Source organism: Achroia grisella, unplaced genomic scaffold (assembly GCF_030625045.1).
Source record: "Achroia grisella isolate CSIRO2021 unplaced genomic scaffold, CSIRO_AGI_Agris_v1 utg1470, whole genome shotgun sequence".
Classification (NCBI taxonomy): domain Eukaryota; kingdom Metazoa; phylum Arthropoda; class Insecta; order Lepidoptera; family Pyralidae; genus Achroia; species Achroia grisella.
In genome coordinates, this window is record NW_026712639.1 from 303,906 (window position 1) to 325,252 (window position 21,347).

General features: G+C 31.9%; 1 protein-coding gene across 1 annotated transcript in view; it reads left to right on the plus strand.

Annotated features, from left to right (window-relative positions):
- Nucleotides 1–21,347, plus strand: part of LOC131855713 (uncharacterized) — a 125,212-nt gene that overhangs the window by 54,838 nt on the left and 49,027 nt on the right. The window contains exon 4 of the mRNA XM_059207013.1: nucleotides 7,723–7,827. Coding sequence (XP_059062996.1) covers nucleotides 7,723–7,827 — 105 coding nt within the window. The remainder of the gene's footprint in view (nucleotides 1–7,722; nucleotides 7,828–21,347) is intronic.

Below are 21,347 nucleotides of genomic sequence, written 5' to 3' on the forward strand. Positions count from 1 at the left end.
AATAGAAATTGAAATAATCTTTATTAAAAAAAAACTCATTACAAGCACTTTTGAGTAGTCATATTTTGATTCTACCACTCATTCGGAATGCAGATTCATCACAGGAAGAATGAGTAAGAAACTTGTGTGTTGCGTGATTCTTGGTGAATTCACCACAATGGTCTAAGTGATCTGATTTTATATTCCTTATTTTTTTTCGAGAGCTTGTTGCAGGTGAGAACTTTATTAAAGTACATCACATTATTTTAATATATACTTTTAGTAATTTTAAATAAATTCTAAATAAATAAATATTAACTTAAACTTAAATTAACGTAAACGTGTATTTAATACACATCATGTACACATGAAATAAAAAACATCTATAGCTTACTATAAAGTAGATATCTCAGGACAATTCACACAGCGCCATCTAGTACCAAGCCAAGCAGAGCTTGTGTTATGGGTACTAGACAACTGGTATAAATGGTTACATTTTTTTTTGTAAATATATACATATTATACATAGATAACACCCAGATCGATACAAACAATCATACTTATGAATACAAATGTTTGTACCGTTCGAGGAATCGAACCCACGACCATCGGATAGTAAAGCGGTGTGCTAAACCACTAGACCACCGAGGCTGTCTAGTAGATAGATGTAATATATAGACAAATGCTCCAATTGATCTCTCCTGACCACGCCCCATCTTCAGTTCAAAGATAACCTTTTGGAAACTGGGTCGCGAAGTAGTGACAAAACAAAATACCGACATATAAGAAGATGTATAAGTGTATAAGTGTTTTTCTACGTGGAAACGGGTATGCTACTAATGGGGACTATGCCCCCGTTTCTCAGAACTAGGTTTTTTTTCTTATAGATGACTAGCTACTACCTCCGGCTTCGCCCAGTACGTGTATTATATATATATATAAATTTTCCATCAGAATCACTCTATCTGTTGCCGCAACATCTTTTGATACTTTTATTATTTTTAAGTCTATATTTTTAGAACAGTACTTTTTATGGCATGTTTTTTGATACATTTCAATTATTTTCTTATTGTCTTTTCATAGTTTCGCAACTGCAAAATAATATACTATTATTATATAAACTATTTGTGTGAAGGATGGAGACCAAGATGACGAGCAAAAAGTAAAACGGCAGTGTTGTAGTTGTAGAATATTTTTGTATTAAATTGACTTCATTCATTCATTCATAATTTAAGAGCTGTGCTCTTGTCGGTGGAGCTCCCGCCACCTTCCACGATCTTCTATCAGTCCCTTTAGCTGTTGATACGACACGACTCCAGCTTTTTCTTTAACTTGCTTGATATAGCTGCGTCTTGGTCTTCCCCTACCTCTCTTTCCATCTATTTTTCCTTCTATAATGTTGTTAATTAGTTCGTCGTGTCGTATCAAGTGCCCCAACATTTTTCCCCGTCATATAAAAACAATATAATATTTATAAAAATATAGACACTAAAAAAGGTATATAAAATAGTTTCCAACAATTTGTTTTCATAATTTATACAGTCATACAGTCCACCGATCCATTACACTATCTAATAGATATCTAATAAAAACCGCTTCAAAATCCGTTGCGTAGTTTTAAGCATAGGGACAGACAGCGACAGCGACTTTGTTTTATACTATGTAATGATTAAAGATTAGGATTTGTGTAGGTAAAAAGAAGATTTGGTATCTTTTTCTTCAGCCAGTAAAACCTTTTAGCTTTTTAAATATAGTAATGGTCAAAATAGGGTTAAATTGGTTTAAATCCCTGAACATAAACGAATAAACTCCATCAATAAAACGGATGGCGAATAAGAGGAAGAGAACCGTAATGATACGAGTAGGTTCTGGGCCGCTCGTGGCATTTTCCAACGAGCGTTATAATTAATTGTCTTTTAATTCTTTTCATGAAATAGAAATAGAAATAATCTTTATTCAAATAAACTTAATATAAGCACTTTTGAATAGTCAAGTTTTTTTATTTTACCGCTTATTCGGAATGCAGATTCATCACAAGAAGAATAAGCAAGAAACTTATGTGTTGCTCTTTTAAATAAATATTGATTTAATTATATTTAATTAATAACAAGGATTAGGCATGCGACAATCAACATAGAAACCGCTACGTACTTAATCTCTGTTCAATTAGATAACATTGTCAGCGCTATGAAGTTTAAGTTAGATATTTTCTACAAAAACATGATTCTGTACAATACAATTTAAAAATAAATATTACTCATAAATATTGTTGTAGAAATAATAAAATAATGTTTTAATAGTAAGATGGTAGACAGAGAAGTGACATATTGTATAAATTTTCTTTATAATATTGATTAAAGGATACAAAAAATAAACGTCAAATATATTAATATCAAAAGAATTTCTCAACAAATTGTACCTACGATTATTGAGATTAAAATGATTAAATCACGCCACTGAAGCTGTCAATTACATGGCAGTTAATTGAATACACCTAGTTACAATTCAGCGTACAAGCTCGACATCGACACGTCGGCTGCAGCGTGGGTAGGACACTAATATTCTGCGGCTTGTCTGCGGTTTGATCCAACATAGACAGTGCTTTAGTGGTGACGGTCACAGCTGGTGTGAACATGATAATCGTTTCCAATACGCCTGTACTGATTCATTAAATTAAAATTACCAAACAGTATTCATTTAGAGGACTTAGATGGTTTATTTCTGATCTTACAAGAGAAATATCTGGGGAAGATTTAACAAAAAGGCCAGGTGTTTTGTGACGTAACAAATACTAGATGCTTGCTCTTCTAGGAAGTTATTTGTGGTCCCGGAAGTTAGTTATTCATTGTTCAATTGATAAACATGAATTGAGCATTTTTCTGGGGTGCTTAATACTTTTGGCTAAGGTTGTACAACGGAATCACTTAGACAAAAATAAATATGACTCGACTTATAAATACAAATTTATGCAGGCACTATAATATTTCATAGGATGAGATAAAACATATCAGTATTAATTTATATTTAAAAAAATATAGATATATAATTAATAACTGTTCTAACAATATTATGAAGTTAAATAGATTTAGGAAGGACCATTACATTTTATTAGATAAAAATACGATTCACTTCACTATATATTGGACTTAAATTAACTACTGATTCATGACTGACATCTTCACTGGACTTAGAGTCCACTCTACAAGTAATGAAACCAAAAATTTTACTTATGACATCAATTTTAATTTACATATAACTGTTTGGATTTCGAGTTTATATGTTTATATGTATTATAGAATAATTTATTCAAATTATTTCATTGTCACATCGCTGTATGACTTATGTATCTTATTTTGAGATCAGGACTTATAATCCACATTAGAACTAGAGAGTTCTACTAATACATTTAGACTTATGTACATATGTACATAGTAGACTATATTTCACAGACAAGAACACTTAATACCAGGTTCTTGATCTTAATAAATTATATAAAAATATGATTTCATCTCGAACAACGAATCTCGAATACACTACCTTGTCTCTTTACTGAACTATCTGAATGATGCATAAAACATTTATAACTACATTTATACCTACCCCCCACTTTTCAGGAGGAAGAAATTAGTCAGGTGGCAGTCTTCCACTCCTGGCTGGGCGTATGGATGGGGCCCGACCAGATCTCATCCCTTAAGGGTAACTGGAGTTGACGTAATGTCCAAATTCACTTAGTCATTATTAAAAATACTATTACATCCTACCATCAACGTACTTACATAACTTATTAGTTTTTTTACATGTAACTCTTCATAGAGTTCATTTCGAGAAGTTAAAATCTTTTCTTTCCATATAAATGATGTATTAAAAATTCACACGACAATTGTATGCCCCAATTTTCAGGAGGAAGTAATTAGTTAGCTGGCAGTCTTCCACTCCTGGCTGGGCGTATGGATGGGGCCCGACCAGATCTCACCCCTTAAGGGTAACTAAAGTTGACGCAATGTCCAAATATCCTTATTTCATTATGAAATATAGTATTGTATCTTACTCTCTAATTTACAAAATCAATTCGAATTAAATATCACCCATCGTGTAATATGTCGTTTATTTATATTAAATAAATAGCTTAAAAAATAAGTTTTAAGCTTCTAGCTTTGAAAACGACGATATTTCCATGCAACCTTTCTTCACACCTTTTAACCCCTTACTACGCTTTAAAAAGTCGCCTATGTCCCACCCCAGAGTTGAGACTATCTCTATACCAAATTTCATTTTAATTGATTCAGTAGTTTTGTAGTGAAAGCGCTATAGACAGACAGAGTTACTTTCGCATTTGTAATATTAGTAAATTATTTTTAAAAACCTGAAAAGTCAAAGAAAAATGATCATCATTCTATCTTCACACATGACTAATTTCCGTACCAACTTTCATCCTCTATTTAATTTTACTCCTTAAGGGTAATATAATAGTAATAATAATAACTGTATATCACAACAGACCAGATATAACACTACATGATAAGAAAAATAAAATAGTTTATGTTATAGATATTGCAATACCAAACACACAATCTTTTACAAACACATACAGAAAAAATTGCTAAATATACTGATTTGGCAATAGAACTAAAAATACAACGGCAGGTAGAAACAGTGAAAACTCTCCCAATTATTATCTCGTCCACAGATGTCATCCCAGCATCCCTACACACTAGCCTCAAGATATTACAACTTCACCCACTTACTTTCATACTTCTCCAAAAAGCTGTAATATTAAACACTTGTAGAATAGTCCGCAAATTTTTGTCTTCCACTTAAAAATTATCCATCCTCATCATTCATAATTTATACTGTCATTGTTTGGTGATTTTTACCCGCAATGATCAGTCTATTACCCCATCAAAGGGAGATATATAATATATAAAGAAAGAATAATAATAATCTCAGGACAATTCACACAGAGCCATCTAGACCTAAGTTAAGCTAGCTAAAGCTTGTGTTATGGGTACTAGATAGCTGATACGTATACATAGATATTTTTTTTTGTAAATACAAACATATTATATATAGAAAACACCCAGACCGATACAAACAACCATACTCATGAATACAAATGTTTGAGCTGTGCGAAGAATCGAACCCGCGACCATCGGTCGTAAAGCGGTGTCCTAGACCGCTAGACCACCGAGGTCGTCTAATAATATTTGTATAACCTTTGAATTTTATATTTAATCAACAGTCTGAAATATAAGTTTCATGTTTAAGTTTCAGCTTTAAAATTAACGTTACTTTCATACCGTACACACGAATACAGTTAATTTCGCATTTATAATATTATTATTATATATATAATAGCATAAGATATAAAAAATATTAAATGAAGTTCGTGTCAACGGAGAACAAAGCTTATTTGACGTCCTCGGTGGTCTAGCACACCGCTTTACGACCGATAGTCGCGGGTTCGATTCCTCGCACGGCACAAACATTTGTATTCATGAATATGATTGTTTGTATCGGTCTCGGTGTTTTCTATGTATAATATGTATCCATTTACGAAAAAAAATTATCTATATACTTGTATCAGTTATGTAGTACCCGTAACACAAGCTTTAGATAGCTTAACTTGGGACTAGATGGCACTGTGTGAATTGTCCTTATATGATATATTAAAATCACCTGTGACTTACTTTCAAATAAAACTGGGTCGACAAAAATAACTGTGTCTGAACGAATTAGTTTCAGCAATTATATTAGTTTGGTTATAAGAATCAAATATAAAGTTGAGGTCGTAAAATAACAAATGTTCAACTTATTATTCAAATCGAGCAGTCCTATGGTTAACAATCAACTTTAAATTGCTAACGCCGCTCACAACCGACCATACTTGATGGCTTTTATATACATTATTATGTATGTATATACATTATTTGACATTATTATACACTAGAATTGCATATCCCGCTCCTATTTAATGTTAGACATATACACCTATATAAATATACATTGTAAATAAACTGACTTTTAAAAATATAGTAATGCAATTGAGTTTCTTGCCACTGTACGTTTAAATAATTTGCAACTTTACATCTATATTTGATAATGCAATACCCTCCTTTATTCTACAAATACATAATAATATATTATAATATCTCAGGACAATTCATACAGCGCCATCTAGACCCAAGCTAAGCAGAGCTTGTGTTATAGGTACTAGACAACTGATATACTTGTATACATTTTTTTTGTAAATAAACATAGAAAACACCCCAGACCGATACAAACAATCATACTCATGAATAAGCAAGGAATCGAACCCACGACCATCGGATAGTAAAGCGGTGTACTAAACCATCAAACCAGGCGCTCGTCAGACTGTCACATAGTTCATTAATCGTCAGTATTGATGTACTGCATCGAAGTTCGTTGGTTTATAATACGAGCCCCTAAATCCAATCAACCGACAACGTGTCTAGTCACCACAAAGCACGTTTGAGACCTGTTGTACACAAAGACCGTGTCTGTACAGGTACTGTGATTAATTATGCATAATAATCTGAGAGACGGTGTCTCGACGTTTTCATCCTGCAACGTCGGTGTCAAATAGACTAAGTCTAATAAATCAGGTGTTGCAATTTGTCTGATATAGACGTATACAATATATTACAACGATGTTGAGTATACAAGATTTTGGGTAATCTATTTGTATATTATAGAAATAGAAATAGAAATAATCTCTATTCAAATAAACTCATTACAAGCACTTTTGAATAGTCATATTTTGATTCTACCACTCATTCGGAATGCAGATTCATCACAAGAAGAATGAGCAAGAAACTTGTGTGTTGCTCTTTTTAATAGATGTTTTTTTATATAAATAATTACAGTATAACAAGTAAGAGGCATGCGATAATCAACATAGAAATCGCTACGCATTCATTATTAGTGTAATCAGATAATATTGTCAGTACTATGTATTTAAAGTTTTTCTATAAATTGTATATATGCACATGCATATACAATAAATGTATATTTAATAAATTAAAAATACACACTGATATATACATACTTTTATATCACGCAACAGCAAATATAAAAAACTGTATTTAAGAAATAAAATCTTATATATAAAATTCTCGCGTCACAATGTTAGTTACCATACTCTTCCCAAACGGCTTGATCGATTTTTATGAAATTTTATATGCATATTCAGTAGGTCTGAGAATCAGTTACTATCTATTTTTCATACCCTAAGTGGTAAGGGATATCCACCCCTAAATATATATTTTTTATTTTAACGACATAATATTTTATTTTCATTTTATTATTATTTAGAATTGAAAAATACATACAACCCTAAATTTTGACCCTTCTATCATCAACCCCTATTTTTTATAACGTTTACGAGGTCAGCTAGTAGAATAGAAAATTATTTATTCAAATAACATTATATTGAAGCACTTTGGACTAATTATTTTAATCTACTGTTCATTCGGAATGATATCTCATCACAAGAAGAACAAACAAGAGTTTTGCATGTTATTCTTTTAAATAATTTAGTTGTAAGTTTATCTTTTTAAATTGAAATCTATGATTACAAATTACCATACAGCACTAATTCATAATCGAAATAATAAATACACAACCAATTGGTTGAGTAACTAATTAAATATAAAGTACAATAAATTTAGTATAAATAAGTTTTATATTAATTTACTTTAGCTTTAAATGAACAATTTGTTACAGGACAAGAAGTACTTGCTGGTACCCTGGATTGTGGCAATGATACTGGAAACCACTGTCGAGATCATTAACATCATGTATCTGTTCTACCTGCAATTTGTGGCACCGGTATGTAATTTTTTTTATTTTATTAGACACTATCTCTTACTTATAGACGAGGAAAATAGTTAGGACACTTGATACGGCACGATGATTTCATGAAAATTATTATTGAGGGGAAAATAAAAGGAAAGAGGGGGAGGGGAAGACGAAGGAATAGCTACATCAAACAAATTGGGGACAAAATGGGAGTCGTGTCGTATCAAGAATTAAAGAGCACGATGGAAGATCGCGGAAAGTGGCAAGAGCTCCACCGACAAGAGCGTAGCTCTTAAATTATGAATGAATGAATTAATATCACTTACTTAATTACTCAATCTATAATAGGTTGAGTTATTAAGTAACTTACTATAGGTTGAGTAATTAAGTAATTATTATAGGTTGAATAATTAAGTAATTATTATAGGTTGAGTAATTATAATAGGTTGAGTAATTAAGTAACGTATTGTAGGTTGAGTAATTAATCACTCTATTGTAGGTTGAGTAATGAAGTAAGAGTAAAGAGTAAATGTAATTTAATTTTAAACACAAACTATTGCAATACCATGCTAATTTTGCATACACGTATATTTAGGATTAGAATGCACGGTTGTAGTTCAACTATGAACGTCATTCTCATTGTCAGTCCAATATGTCTGACTGCCAGAAATAGCTATTTATGGCGAATGCACAAAGTTAGTTGCGACTATGCTTCAGAGCAAACTTATGTTATGGATCTAAAATTATATTCGACCATCTCATCTAATCTATATCTAATAATGAGTTAAGCAGTACTGAATAGTAGAATAGAATAGAATAGAAAATCATTTATTCAAATAACCTTAATTTAAGCACTTTTGAATAGTCATAACAATTTGTTTTTTATCTACCACTCGTTCGGAAAGCTGTCTCATCACAAGAAGAACGAGCAAGAAACTTGTGTGTTGCTCTTTTAAATAATCCTTGTAAGTTTACATTTACAAGTCGAAACGTGTGAATACAAACTACCAACAAGCACTAATTTTTTGGGTCAAATATAATAATGCAATAAGATTAAATCAGTCGTAGTGATAAGAGCAGACCAGTCCCTACAAGCAGCACTCGTTCACGAGTATGACGGATGAGCCAGCCATCACTGCGCGCGACCATATTTTTTTTGGGAGCCCATTGACCCGGCCCACCACGCCGCCACATGTCTGGACATTTTAGTGAGCATGACTACTCATTCCACACGACCACGTCACAGCTACAAAAATTACTATATGGTAGTTACAGTATTCGCACTTTACATAAGGATGCATGCGGCAATCAATACAAAAGCCGCTACGCTATCATATATCAAGAAAGCAGTATGTACTTAGTACTTTAGTAATGAAGTACTTGCGACCGTGCCATTCCAAATTGAGGTATATAGTGTTGTTTGTCTCGTACTTAGTCTTAAATGTTTATATTTATATATTTACTAGCTGTACACACGACATTGTCTAAGTGTACTAACTATATATAAAACAAACAAACATACAATCAGGATTAGTGTCTAACAGGAATAGTTTGTCTGTCGATGTTTTGATGAACGCAACATTTGAGATTTCATTGGGTATATGTAATTATTAATGATATTTAACGCAGTTATTAAGAACCAGGGATGGTATGGATATGAAATTTCAGATACGGATAGGTTTCGGATATAGAAATGATTATTACGGATAGTCTCATTTTTACAAACTTTGAATATCACGTTTATTTGTATTTAATACTAGCTTTTCGCAACGTCGTCCGCGTGGAATATAACTTTATTTTTTTAAATTAAAAATAGCCTCCGTTACTCCTTATTACATCAACTACCTGCCAATAAAAGTCCCGTCAAAATCGGTCCAGCCATTTCAGAGACTAGCCGGAACAAACAGACAGACAGACAAAAATTGTATAAACAGTTATTTTGGTGTATCTACCGTATTCATATTCATACGCATGTAGTAAAACACGGTTATTTCAATATTACAAACAGACACCTCAATTTTATATATATGTATAGATTTGCAAACACCATATATATCATATTGCCTCTCAATTAAGATTGATAGATCTGATAGTGTTTCATACTTGTATTTAAATTCGCTACGAGTTTTTATATCCTGTAAATCGAGGAGTTTCATAAATTGATGGATCTCAATTAATTTTAATTATTTTGAAACTAGATTATATTCATGAAGCATATATAGTAAGTAATTTCATACTTACATTTACCGTTAATATATTTTTAATTATCTGTTATTATTAACCAAAATTAATTATTTATTAATTAATTATTTATAACCAAATTGACTTAGAGACAAAATAGGTATATTGATATACCTGTTTTATCTTTAAGTCAATTTGGTTATACAAAAAAGATATCTTTTAATGTTTAATACCTTTATGTCATCATTAGTATAAAAGAAAGTCCCTGTCGCTGTCTGTCCCTATGTATGCTTAAATATTTAAAACAATGCAACGGATTTTGAAGCGGTTTCTATTAATAGATAGAGTGATTCAAGATGAAGGTTTATATATATTTATAGTAACATTTTTCACCCTTTTTATCTGTCTGTCTGTTTGTTCCGGCTAATCTCTGAAATGACTCGAACGATTTAGACGGGACTTTTTTTGGCAGGTAGCTGTTATAATAAGGAGTAACTTAGGCTACTTTTATTTTAGAAAAATAAAGTTAAATTCCACGCGGACGAAGTCGCGGATACAGCTAGTATTATTATATTATTCCTATGAAAAAATTACCTTTGAAATTGCCATAAAAAATATATTATAATATTTTTTATAGACAACTAGTTGTCCCGCTATCTGTCTCTATATATGCTTAAATCTTTAAAATTATCCACCTGATTTTGAAGCGATTTTTTTCATATAGATAGAGTAATTCAAGAGGAAGGTTTATAATTATATATATAATACATGTACACCCGAGCAAAGTCGGGGCGAGTAGCTAGTTCTTCATAAAAGAGATGTAGACTATTTAATTCTTTCGAAGGATTAAAAATTTCAAATTGCAGCAAAGTATGTAATGTCTACAGGGCACGAAGTATTAACAAATGTCTCCTTATATTGTACGCAGACACTGTCTCGTCGAGGCATTTAAAAATGAAATACCTCATCAAATACTTTATAGAAACTGCACCGATGTCTTATATCGCAAATAAAACAGTATACGGCATATGGATATATATTAACGTTTATGTACTTTAAGATGAGTATGGCAGATTTTAATCATACACCAAAAATAAACAAGAAATATAGTTACAATTATTGAATAATAGCTAAGTGCCTAAATGTAAGAATAAATAGAATAAAATAGAAATAATCTTTATTCAAATATACTTAATATAAGCACTTTTGAATAGTCAAGTTTTTTTTATTCTACCGCTTATTCAGAATGCAGATTCATCACAAGAAGAATAATAATAATAATAAGAGGAAATACATTCACAAGAACTCAACAGATCAATTTACAATAAGTACACACACACTCACACATACACACACGCGCACACATACACACACTCTGCACTTACTTGGTTTCGGCCCGTAAGTCTGGAGAAAACCAGCAATAGCTGAGAAAAAATAAAGAATTCAAATTCAAATTCAATAATAATCAAAGAATAATAATAACCTCAGGACAATTCACACAGAGCCATCTAGAACCCAAGTTAAGCTAGCTAGAGCTTGTGTTATGGGTACTAGATAACTGATACATATACATAGATTTTCTTTTTGTAAATACATACATATTATACATAGAAAACACCCAGACCGATACAAACAATCATACTCATGAATACAAATGTTTGTACCGTGCGAGGATCGAACCCGCGACCATCGGTCGTAAAGCGGTGTGCTTGACCGCTACACCACCGAGGTCGTCGTATAAGCAAGAAACTTGTGTGTTGGTCTTTTAAATAAATATTGATTTACTTATATTTAATCTCTGTTCAATCAGATAACATTGCCAGCGCTATGAATTTTAAGTTAGATATTTTCTTCAAAAACATTATTATCATTTAAATTCTTCAATTTTATAATAAGCTTTTTTACAAAGAAAATATTTTATACTGTACCCACGACTTCGTCCGCTTTGAATTTAACTTTTTTCGAAAATAATAGAATTTTTCTAAGTTACTCCTTATTACATCAGCTACCTGCCAAAAAAATTCCCGTCGTAATCGTGACATGTGCCCGGAATAATGCACAACTTAGGTTTTGTCCAGATTACTAGAATCCACACAGACCCGAATGAACAAATTTTTAGAATAAATATAAATTTCTATAATTTGTGCAGATCTTAGCAGCAGAAATACAGGGGCGTATCAGATATAATTCAGCAGACCGCTTTTTCCAATAATCACAAGTTCAACTGCACACTATACAAAGTAACAATCATCATCATCATCATCGCAGCCCGGAAGACGTCCACTGCTGGACATAGGCCTCCCCCAAAGATCTCCACGACGATCGGTCCTGCGCTGCTCGCATCCAATGCCTTCCAGCGATCTTACCCAGATCGTCGGTCCACCTTGCTGGAGGCCTTCCCACGCTGCGTCTTCCGGTCCACAATTATTTATTTACAAAATATGTTTAAATATTTTAATAATTTGTCTAGTACATAACACAAGCTCAAGCAGAGCTTTATACTATTTAGTATGATTTGTCCAGGGTATATTCTTATTTATTTAAAACTATATTTAGACGTACAAAACGTTTGTAACCTGTAACGACATTAGAACGGTTAAAATCATTTTACACAAATCCTAATTGATAGAATACATCTAGTTTAAATCCTAATTGGTAGAATACATATAGTTTAATTGCTATCTGTATTCTAATTGCTAAGTGCATGCAAAGTTGTACAGATCACGGGAGTACGAAATTAATAATTAGATTATTCATTTCGTATTACTCGCCAATGTATTGCGATTGATAGAGACGCCTAAAGCGAGCTTTTAAGCTCTCCCGTCTACCCCCCTTCTCCCTTCTCCATAGTAAGAGAGGGCAGAATACTCAATACAATTCTAATAATAACCGACCGATGTTACTTGTTTCAAAAAACAGATAAACTCTTTGTTTCTTCATTATTTAGAATCCATTTAAAAATTAACAAAAAAACTTTCGCAGTGGTTCTCTTATATAATCATGCATCTGAACCTGTCTGATCTGAATCCAATCTAATTAGCCACCCAAGGGGTCGGGACTTCGAATCTGCTCGACAGCAAATAAAAAACTTTGTGTATTAATTTATATTAGTGACTCTCCGGTGAAGCTTACTCCGATATTGAACACTGAGCACTTCCTTCGGTTATATAGAATTCAAATACGAGTATATTTAAACTTTTGCGTTTATTATACACTAGTAATATAATAGTGAAATAGGTTAACACAAATAACTCAAAAAAACTCAAAAAAAAAAAAAAAATTGCCGAATTACGACAAAAAGTGAACTGTGAAATTAAACAGTCAATAATTAAACAAAACCTGGACTATAACAAATAGTGAACTTTGAAAATCGTGTTAAAATAAGAATTCATATAATTGTATAAGCAGTGTAAGAATTCATAATGCGTATTGTTACATTATGAATTCTTACATTGCACAATGTAATGAAAACTGTGAAATTAGTAGTAGTGTAAGATTTATATAATTGTATATGCATATTGATAAATCTAATCTTCCAAATAAAGATGGGTGACACTGCATGTTGTCAACTCACCCGGCCGGCCAGCGGTGGTTCTGGGCCAGACGGATAAGATCTGCCTCGGTGTCACTGTTAGGCAAATTGTAACATCTCGGCTGGAGTTGTACAAAAATGGAAATTAAATAAATATTATAATATTAAAGTAAATTAAAAAAGGCATGGACGAATATGTCTGTGGAAAAATGTATTTAAATATAAAAAAAAAAAAAACACAAATAACTCAAATTCAAAAACCATTTATTCATGTAGGACATATTAGCCGCTTATGACTGTAAAATTTTTTACATTACATTTTTAATTTTTTCCCTACCATCCAATTCAGTATATAGAATTGAGAAGAACTAGCTAAAAACTCAATTTTTTTTAATAACCAGTTTATTTACAATGTATATTTATATAGGTGTCTATGTCCAACATTAAATGAAAATCCCGTGCACGAACAACTATTGCCATGCACGCTCGTCATTCAAGTAATCGATTCAAGTAATGTTATGGTTTTAGATGTTTTGAGGTTGCATTGGCTGTGGTTACGAGTTGATTGGAGGGACAGAGATTGTTCTAGCGATATTTTTAAATCTAGAAGCTTGAAACTTATTTATTTATCTACACATCTATACATATACTATAAATAAATTTGGAGTGTCTGTATGTAATATTGAAATAACCGTTTTTTACTACATGCATATGAATGTAAATACGATACATACACCAAAATAACAGTTTTTAGAATTTTTATCTGTCTGTCTGTTTGTTCCGGCTAATCTCAGAAATAACTGGACCGATTTTGACGGACTTTTATTGGCAGGTAACTGATGTGATAATGAGTAACTTAGGCTACTTCTATTTTAGAAAAATAAAGTTAAATTCCACGCGGACTACGTTGCGGGAAAAGCTAGTATTAAATATAAATAAATGTGATATTCAAAGTTTGTAAAAATGAGACTATCCGTAATAATCATTCCTATATCCGAAACCTATCCGTATCCGAAATTTCATATCCATACCATCCCTGGTTCTTAATAACTGCGTTATTAACATTAATAATCACATATACCCATTGAAATCTCAAATGTTGCGTTAATCAAAAAATGGACAGACAAACTATTCCTGTTAGACACCAGTCCTGATTGTATGTTTGTTTGTTTTATATATAGTTAGGATAGTTGGCAAGCCTACTTCACACCTATTAGCTAATCTTACCGCAAGTTTCCCATCGTTCTATGTAACCATTACTTCCAAGTGTTGGAACTTGGGATCCTACGAGATTATGTAATGTCTTCACAAAGATACAATACAAGTTTACCTAGCTATATATACATATTAGAAACACGATACCCAGATCTTAAACTCCTGCGTTATTATATTACACTTGTATTTTTTATTTTTTCTATTTGTTTATTTCATTGAATTAGTGCTAATTGGTAGTCTGTATTCACACACTTAAACTTAAAAATGTGAAGTAATAATAAAATTATTTAAAAGAGCAACACGCAAGTTTCTTGCTCGTTCTTCTTGTGATGAGACAGCTTTTCGAATGAGCGGTAGATTAAAAAAAATGTGATGACTATTCAAAAGTGCTTCAATGTAAGTTTATTTGAATAAACGATTGTCTATTCTATTCTACTCTTTTACGGTCTTTTGTAATATGCTACCTTTTTTAACCTATTCAAATAACATTTAAAAAATCTACTTAATCAATGAATATCAAAATATATTTATTCATGAAGAAATCTACTTAATCAATCAGTATCAAAATATATTTATTCACGTAGGATATATCTACAGATTCTTATGATTAGTCTGTTAGCAATGCTTTCGAGCTAAGAAGAACTGAAAAATCACTCTGATCGCATTCTTTTGAAATGAGCTTATACATGATTATAAAAATACAGATCCATTACTAAATGGAATACAGAAAATATACTGGTGGTCACTATATATTGCAATTCTGTCAAAAGAAAATAGTCTAATCAGTGTTCGTAATCTGAACAGACTGGAGACTGGTAACAAGTAGGTAGCACCCGATTAACGAACATAAGTCTTGTGGTAAGGAAAGATTAGTTATTATTTATTTATGTTCCAATTTACATCTATACTAATATTAAAAAACTGAAGAGTTTGTTTGTTTGTTTGAAAGCACTAATCTCAGGAACTACGGGTTTGAATTAGAATAGAATAACTTAGTTTAAGCACTTTTGAATAGTCATAACAATTTGTTTTCTATCTACCACTCGTTCGGAAAGCTGTCTTATCACAAGAAGAACGAGCGAGAAACTTGTGTGTTGCTCTTTTAAATAATCCTTGTAAGTTCACATTTACAAGTCGAAATGTGTGAATACAAACTACCAACCAGCACTAATTTTTTGGTTCAAATATATACTATATTATATTAAATATATACTATATATACTTATTGTATATATATATATAATATATACAATAAGATTAAATCAGTCGTAGTGATAAGAGCAGACCAGTCCCTACAAGCAGTTGAAAAAGCAATTGAAAAATTCTTTGTGTCTGTTATGTTGGATAGTCCATTTGTCGAGAAAGGCTTTAAACTATATAATACTAGCTGTCCCGGCAAACGTTGTTTACCTCTAAATAAAAAAAAATTTTGGGGTGGACTACCCCTAACATTTCGGGTGATGAAAAATAGATGTTGGCCGATTTTCAATACGCTCACAAAATTTCATGAGAATCGGTCAAGCCGTTTCGGAGGAGTATGGGAACGAAAACTGTGACACGAGAATTTTATATATAAGATTACGCTACGACCAATATATCGAAGAATCAGTGAAAAATGTTGTAAAAATGGCGAAAAATGTTCATATTTGAGGGCTTCTGTTGAGTGCGCTGCGCGAACGAAGTTGCGGACACCGCTAGTAATATTCAATAAAAAAAGGATATTGTACATTATTAAATGGAAAATAGAAAAGGATAGAAAGAAAAATAATTTAAATAAGGTATTACGATACCACAAGCCAGACAGGATATAATTAACGTTATTAAAACGCAACAGTAGTTGTTTGGGAAACTACTCTGCTACCAAAATGTTAGGGAATTTACTATGTCTGTCACGTACCTGTATGGTTCTGCGGATTTCTTGGGCTTCAGGGTCTTGAAGGTATCTTCGCTAGCTTTCCAGTTTCACAGTAGGTTTCACAGTTCTAATTTATTTTAATTCACAACACAATGCGCGCGCGCGTCATGGCCGCCGTACAGTCAGTTTGTTACTAGTTAGGGAGGGGAAGGGAACGCGCGGGAACAGAAAACTAACGGACTCTAATATAATATAATATCTGTGCTTACGATGATACAGGGTAGATTTTGAACATAGCCCCCGCTCTTAACAGCTATGATGTTTACGGGACAAATTATCAAAATTAAGGGAAAAATTACAAGGTAAAGGGGCTATACAATATATTATTCAATAGGGAGGCGTACCAGTTTTGTAAGAGAACGTTTTAAGGAACCAGTAGAGGTTTTGACCTCGACCACTCGAATTACACCGTCTTGACCAGGAAAGAGGACATCCTACTCCTCTGAGGGACTTTTGACTCCCTCCTTTGAGGGATGACAACCTCCCTCAAAGGAGGGAGGTTGTCATCCTTTATCAAAATCAATTCATCAACAGTAGTATTAATATAAAATGTATATCAAATTAACATATTCATGCAGATTTAAACCAATATATTTGATAATGCAACACTCCCCTGGGGCGTAATATTTTCAGTCAATTTATAGCTGTCGCCAACACTCGGATACTATTCAGATTTCTAGCTTTAAATTTATTTTCTGTGCGTTAAACTCAATCTATAATCTATACATATAAATAAGATTGGAGTGTCTGTTTGTAATATTGAAATAATCGTTTTTTATTACATGCATATGAATATATATACGGTACATAGACCAAAACAACATTTTTTACAATTTTAGTCTGTCTGTCTATTTGTTCCGGCTAATCTCTGAAATGGCTTGACCGATTTTGATTTGACTATTTTAGAAAAATTCTGGTATTTTAGAAAAATACAGTTAAATTCCACGCGGACGTAGTCGCGGGTACAGCTAGTTTATGAATAAAATTTATGTAATACTAGCTTTTGCTCCCGACAGGAGTTGTTTGGATATTAATCATTATTAAAGTATTTTCTTAGAACAACATTTTATTTAAAAAAGCACTACAGAAGAATGAAAAGTTAAAAAACTGATTTAAAAATTTATAAGTATGTATGAATACAAATTTTTGTACAGTGCGAGGCATCGAACCCGCGACCATAGGACGTAAAGCAGTGTGCTAGACCGCTAGACCGAGGTCATCATAATAGAATTACATAGATAATAATCTATGTAATAATATGTAATAATAATAATAAACATAAGAAAATGAAAAAAATCAAACAGAAAAATTCAAGATAAAAATTCTGAATCGCATAATGCAATTCAGTACGGGGTAGGTCGGGGTTGGTGTCAAGGGATGCTACTTGATTAGTCCATCGAAGTTTGTCCATATCATTAAAGTGCAAATGGAAAAGGGTATGAAATTGCTTTTGTAATTTTAATGCAGAATATGTGTAAGATATATATACGAGTGCTGCTTGTAGGGACTGGTCTGCTCTTATCACTACGACTGATTTAATCTTATTGTGTACTTATATTTGACCCTAATAAATTAGTGTTGGTTGGTAGTTTGTATTTACACTTTCCTACTTGTAAATGTGAACTTACAAGGATTATTTAAAAGAGCAACACACAAGTTTCTTGCTCGTTCTTCTTGTGATGAGACAGCTTTCCGAATGAGCGGTAGATTAAAAAAAATGTTATAACTCTTTAAAAGTGCTTAAATTAAGTTTATATAAATAAATGATTTTCTATTCTAAAAAAATGAATCTATTATTGTAACATTTATTTGAAAACAATAGGAACTGAGTTTCTTATTAGTTCTTCTCATACCGAAATCATTCCGAACTGACGGTAGATTTGACATACTATATAATATTGAAATAATCGTTTTTTTATTACATGCATATAAATATGGTACATACACCAAAATAACATTGTTTTCAAATATTGCCTATCTATCTGTTTGTTCCCGTTAATCTCTGAAATGGCTGAACCGTATTTGACGGGCCTTTTTTTAGCAGGTAGTTGCTGTAAAAAGGAGTAACTTAGGCTACTTTCATTTTAGAAAATTAAAGTTAAATTCCACGCGAACGAAGTCGCGAGAACAGCTAGTTCTCTTGTGAAACTTTAACAACCTGTTGCTCGCACTTGTCGAGAGGTTGTATAGAAATATGAACATCTATATTCATAAGAGTCTTCTAAATTGAAAATGCACTTATAAAACAGTTTTGCGGTTTCAATAATATTTTATAAAAATCTACTGCACAAGTTCGTAATTGCATTAGGTTATGGTTATATATCGAGTCGCTTTATTGATCTCTTACTTATTGTTCTTCAAATAAATTTCATTTATAGAGATTATTATTGTATCGTAATCTTCTATATCTATATATATATAACTCAAAGGTGACTGACGTAGTGATCTATCAACGCACAGCCCAAACCATTGGATGGATCGGGCTGAAATTTAGCATGCAGGTAGATGTTATGACGTAGACATCCGCTAACAAAGGATTTTGATTAATTCTACCCCCAAAGGGATAAAATAGGGGATGAAAGTTTGTATGAAACTTTGTCAACTTTAAACCGATCGGGCTGAGACTTTGCATGCATAAAGCTACTATGACGTAAGCAAATCCCCTAAGAAAGAACTGATAAATTCCATCCCTAAGGGGATAAATTAATATTATAAATGCGAAAGTTTGTGAATATGGATGTTTGTTACCCTTTCCTACTTAGACTTGGTAGCATTTAGTGTAATTTCGAATCATATACATATATATGTGACCCTCATACATATGTCCCTAGATATTAATCTATATTTTTAATCTGTGTTCCATTAGGAGCACAGATTAAAAATATAGGTAATTAATAGTGCCGACAAAGATCTTTAATTGCTAATGGAAGAAACATAATACAATAATAGGATCTAAATAATAGAGAAAACACAAAAGGATTGTACAAATTATCATCCCCAATTCCCGTTGCCTTAGAATCAGCCGTAGTAATATTGAATTTCTTAAGCGAAGGAATAAAGATTATCTCACAAATTGGCTATTGACCAACTAAATACTCTTCTACTAAAAGTAGATATATATATAAATATTATAATACATTTTCAATAAATATGACATTCAAGGAGAGGCTTATGTCCAGCAGTGGACTGCAGTGGACTGATGATGATGATGATGACATTCAAAGTTAGTATAAAAATTTACCCTGAAGGGGCTAAAATAAAATAGGGAATGAAAGTTTGTATGGAGTTTCGTCATTTATGAAGCAAGAACATTGAATCTTTTTTCATTAGCTTTTCTGTATATTATTTCATAGTCACTGTTTCACGTGAACGAAGTCACGGCACAGCCAGTAGTTATATATTTGTTTGTTCGTATTTCATCTATACCTATAAATAAAATTGGAGTGTCCGTTTGTAATATTCTAAATAACAGTTTTTTACTAAATGCATATAAATATATATACGGTACTTTCACCAAAATAACATTTTTACCGGCTGTTTGTACCGGCTCTCTGAAATGGTGGACCGATTTTGACGGGACTTTTATTGGCAGCTGATATAATAAGTAATAACTTTTGCACCTTTTATTTTAGAAAAAAAAATACGTTAGAAAAATAAAGTTAAATTCCACGAGGACAAAGTCGCGGAAATAGCTAGTTATTAATAATATTGTATTTAAATATTAGAATATAACTTTTCTCTCATAGAATAATAAATGTATTTATAGTCTACGAACATAGAATAGAATAGAAGTTAATAAAACAGTAAAAAGTTTCTCTTATGTGGACCGCTTGAAACGTTTATTAAATCCATAGGAAAACGCTGCAAGCGTTTGAACAATTGAAATATTTTTCCTAATATATATATAATCCTATATATATATTATATATATCCTAATAATATATAATAATTTGACTAATGTTAAATATTCTATAATTTAATATGTACAGCTAGGATTCAATAAAAAATCGCTCTCTATTAATGAAGCTATAGTTTGCATGTTTATAGCTAGGATTCAATAAAAAAATCGCTCTCTATTAATGAAGATATAGTTTGCATATGTATAGCTAGGATTCAATCAAAAATCGATATCTATTAATGAAGCTATAATTTGCATATTTATAGCTAGGATTCAATAAAAAATCGCTCTCTGTTAATGAAGCTATAATTTGCATATTTATAGCTAGGATTCAATAAAAAATCGCTCTCTATTAAAGAAACTATAGTTTGCATATGTATAGCTAGGATTCAATAGAAAACGCTATCTATTAATGAAGCTTTATTTTGCATATGTATAGCTAGGATTCAATAAAAAATCGCTTTCTATTAATGAAGCTATAGTTTGCATATATATAGCTAGGATTCAATAAAAAATCGCTCTCTATTAATGAAGATATGTTTGCATATGTATAGCTAGGATTCAATAAAAAATCGCTCTCTATTAATGAAGCTATAGTTTGCATATTTATAGCTAGGATTCAACAAAAAATCGCCCAATCAATGAAAGGCATTTTCCATAGAAAATTTTAACCACACTTCATATATATTACGTCATTACATTATATATTGACGGTCTCAATGGGCTAGTGGTACAGCATGCCGCTTTACTATCCGATGGTCGCGGGTTCGATTCTTCGAACCGTACAAACGTTTGTACATGAATACAAA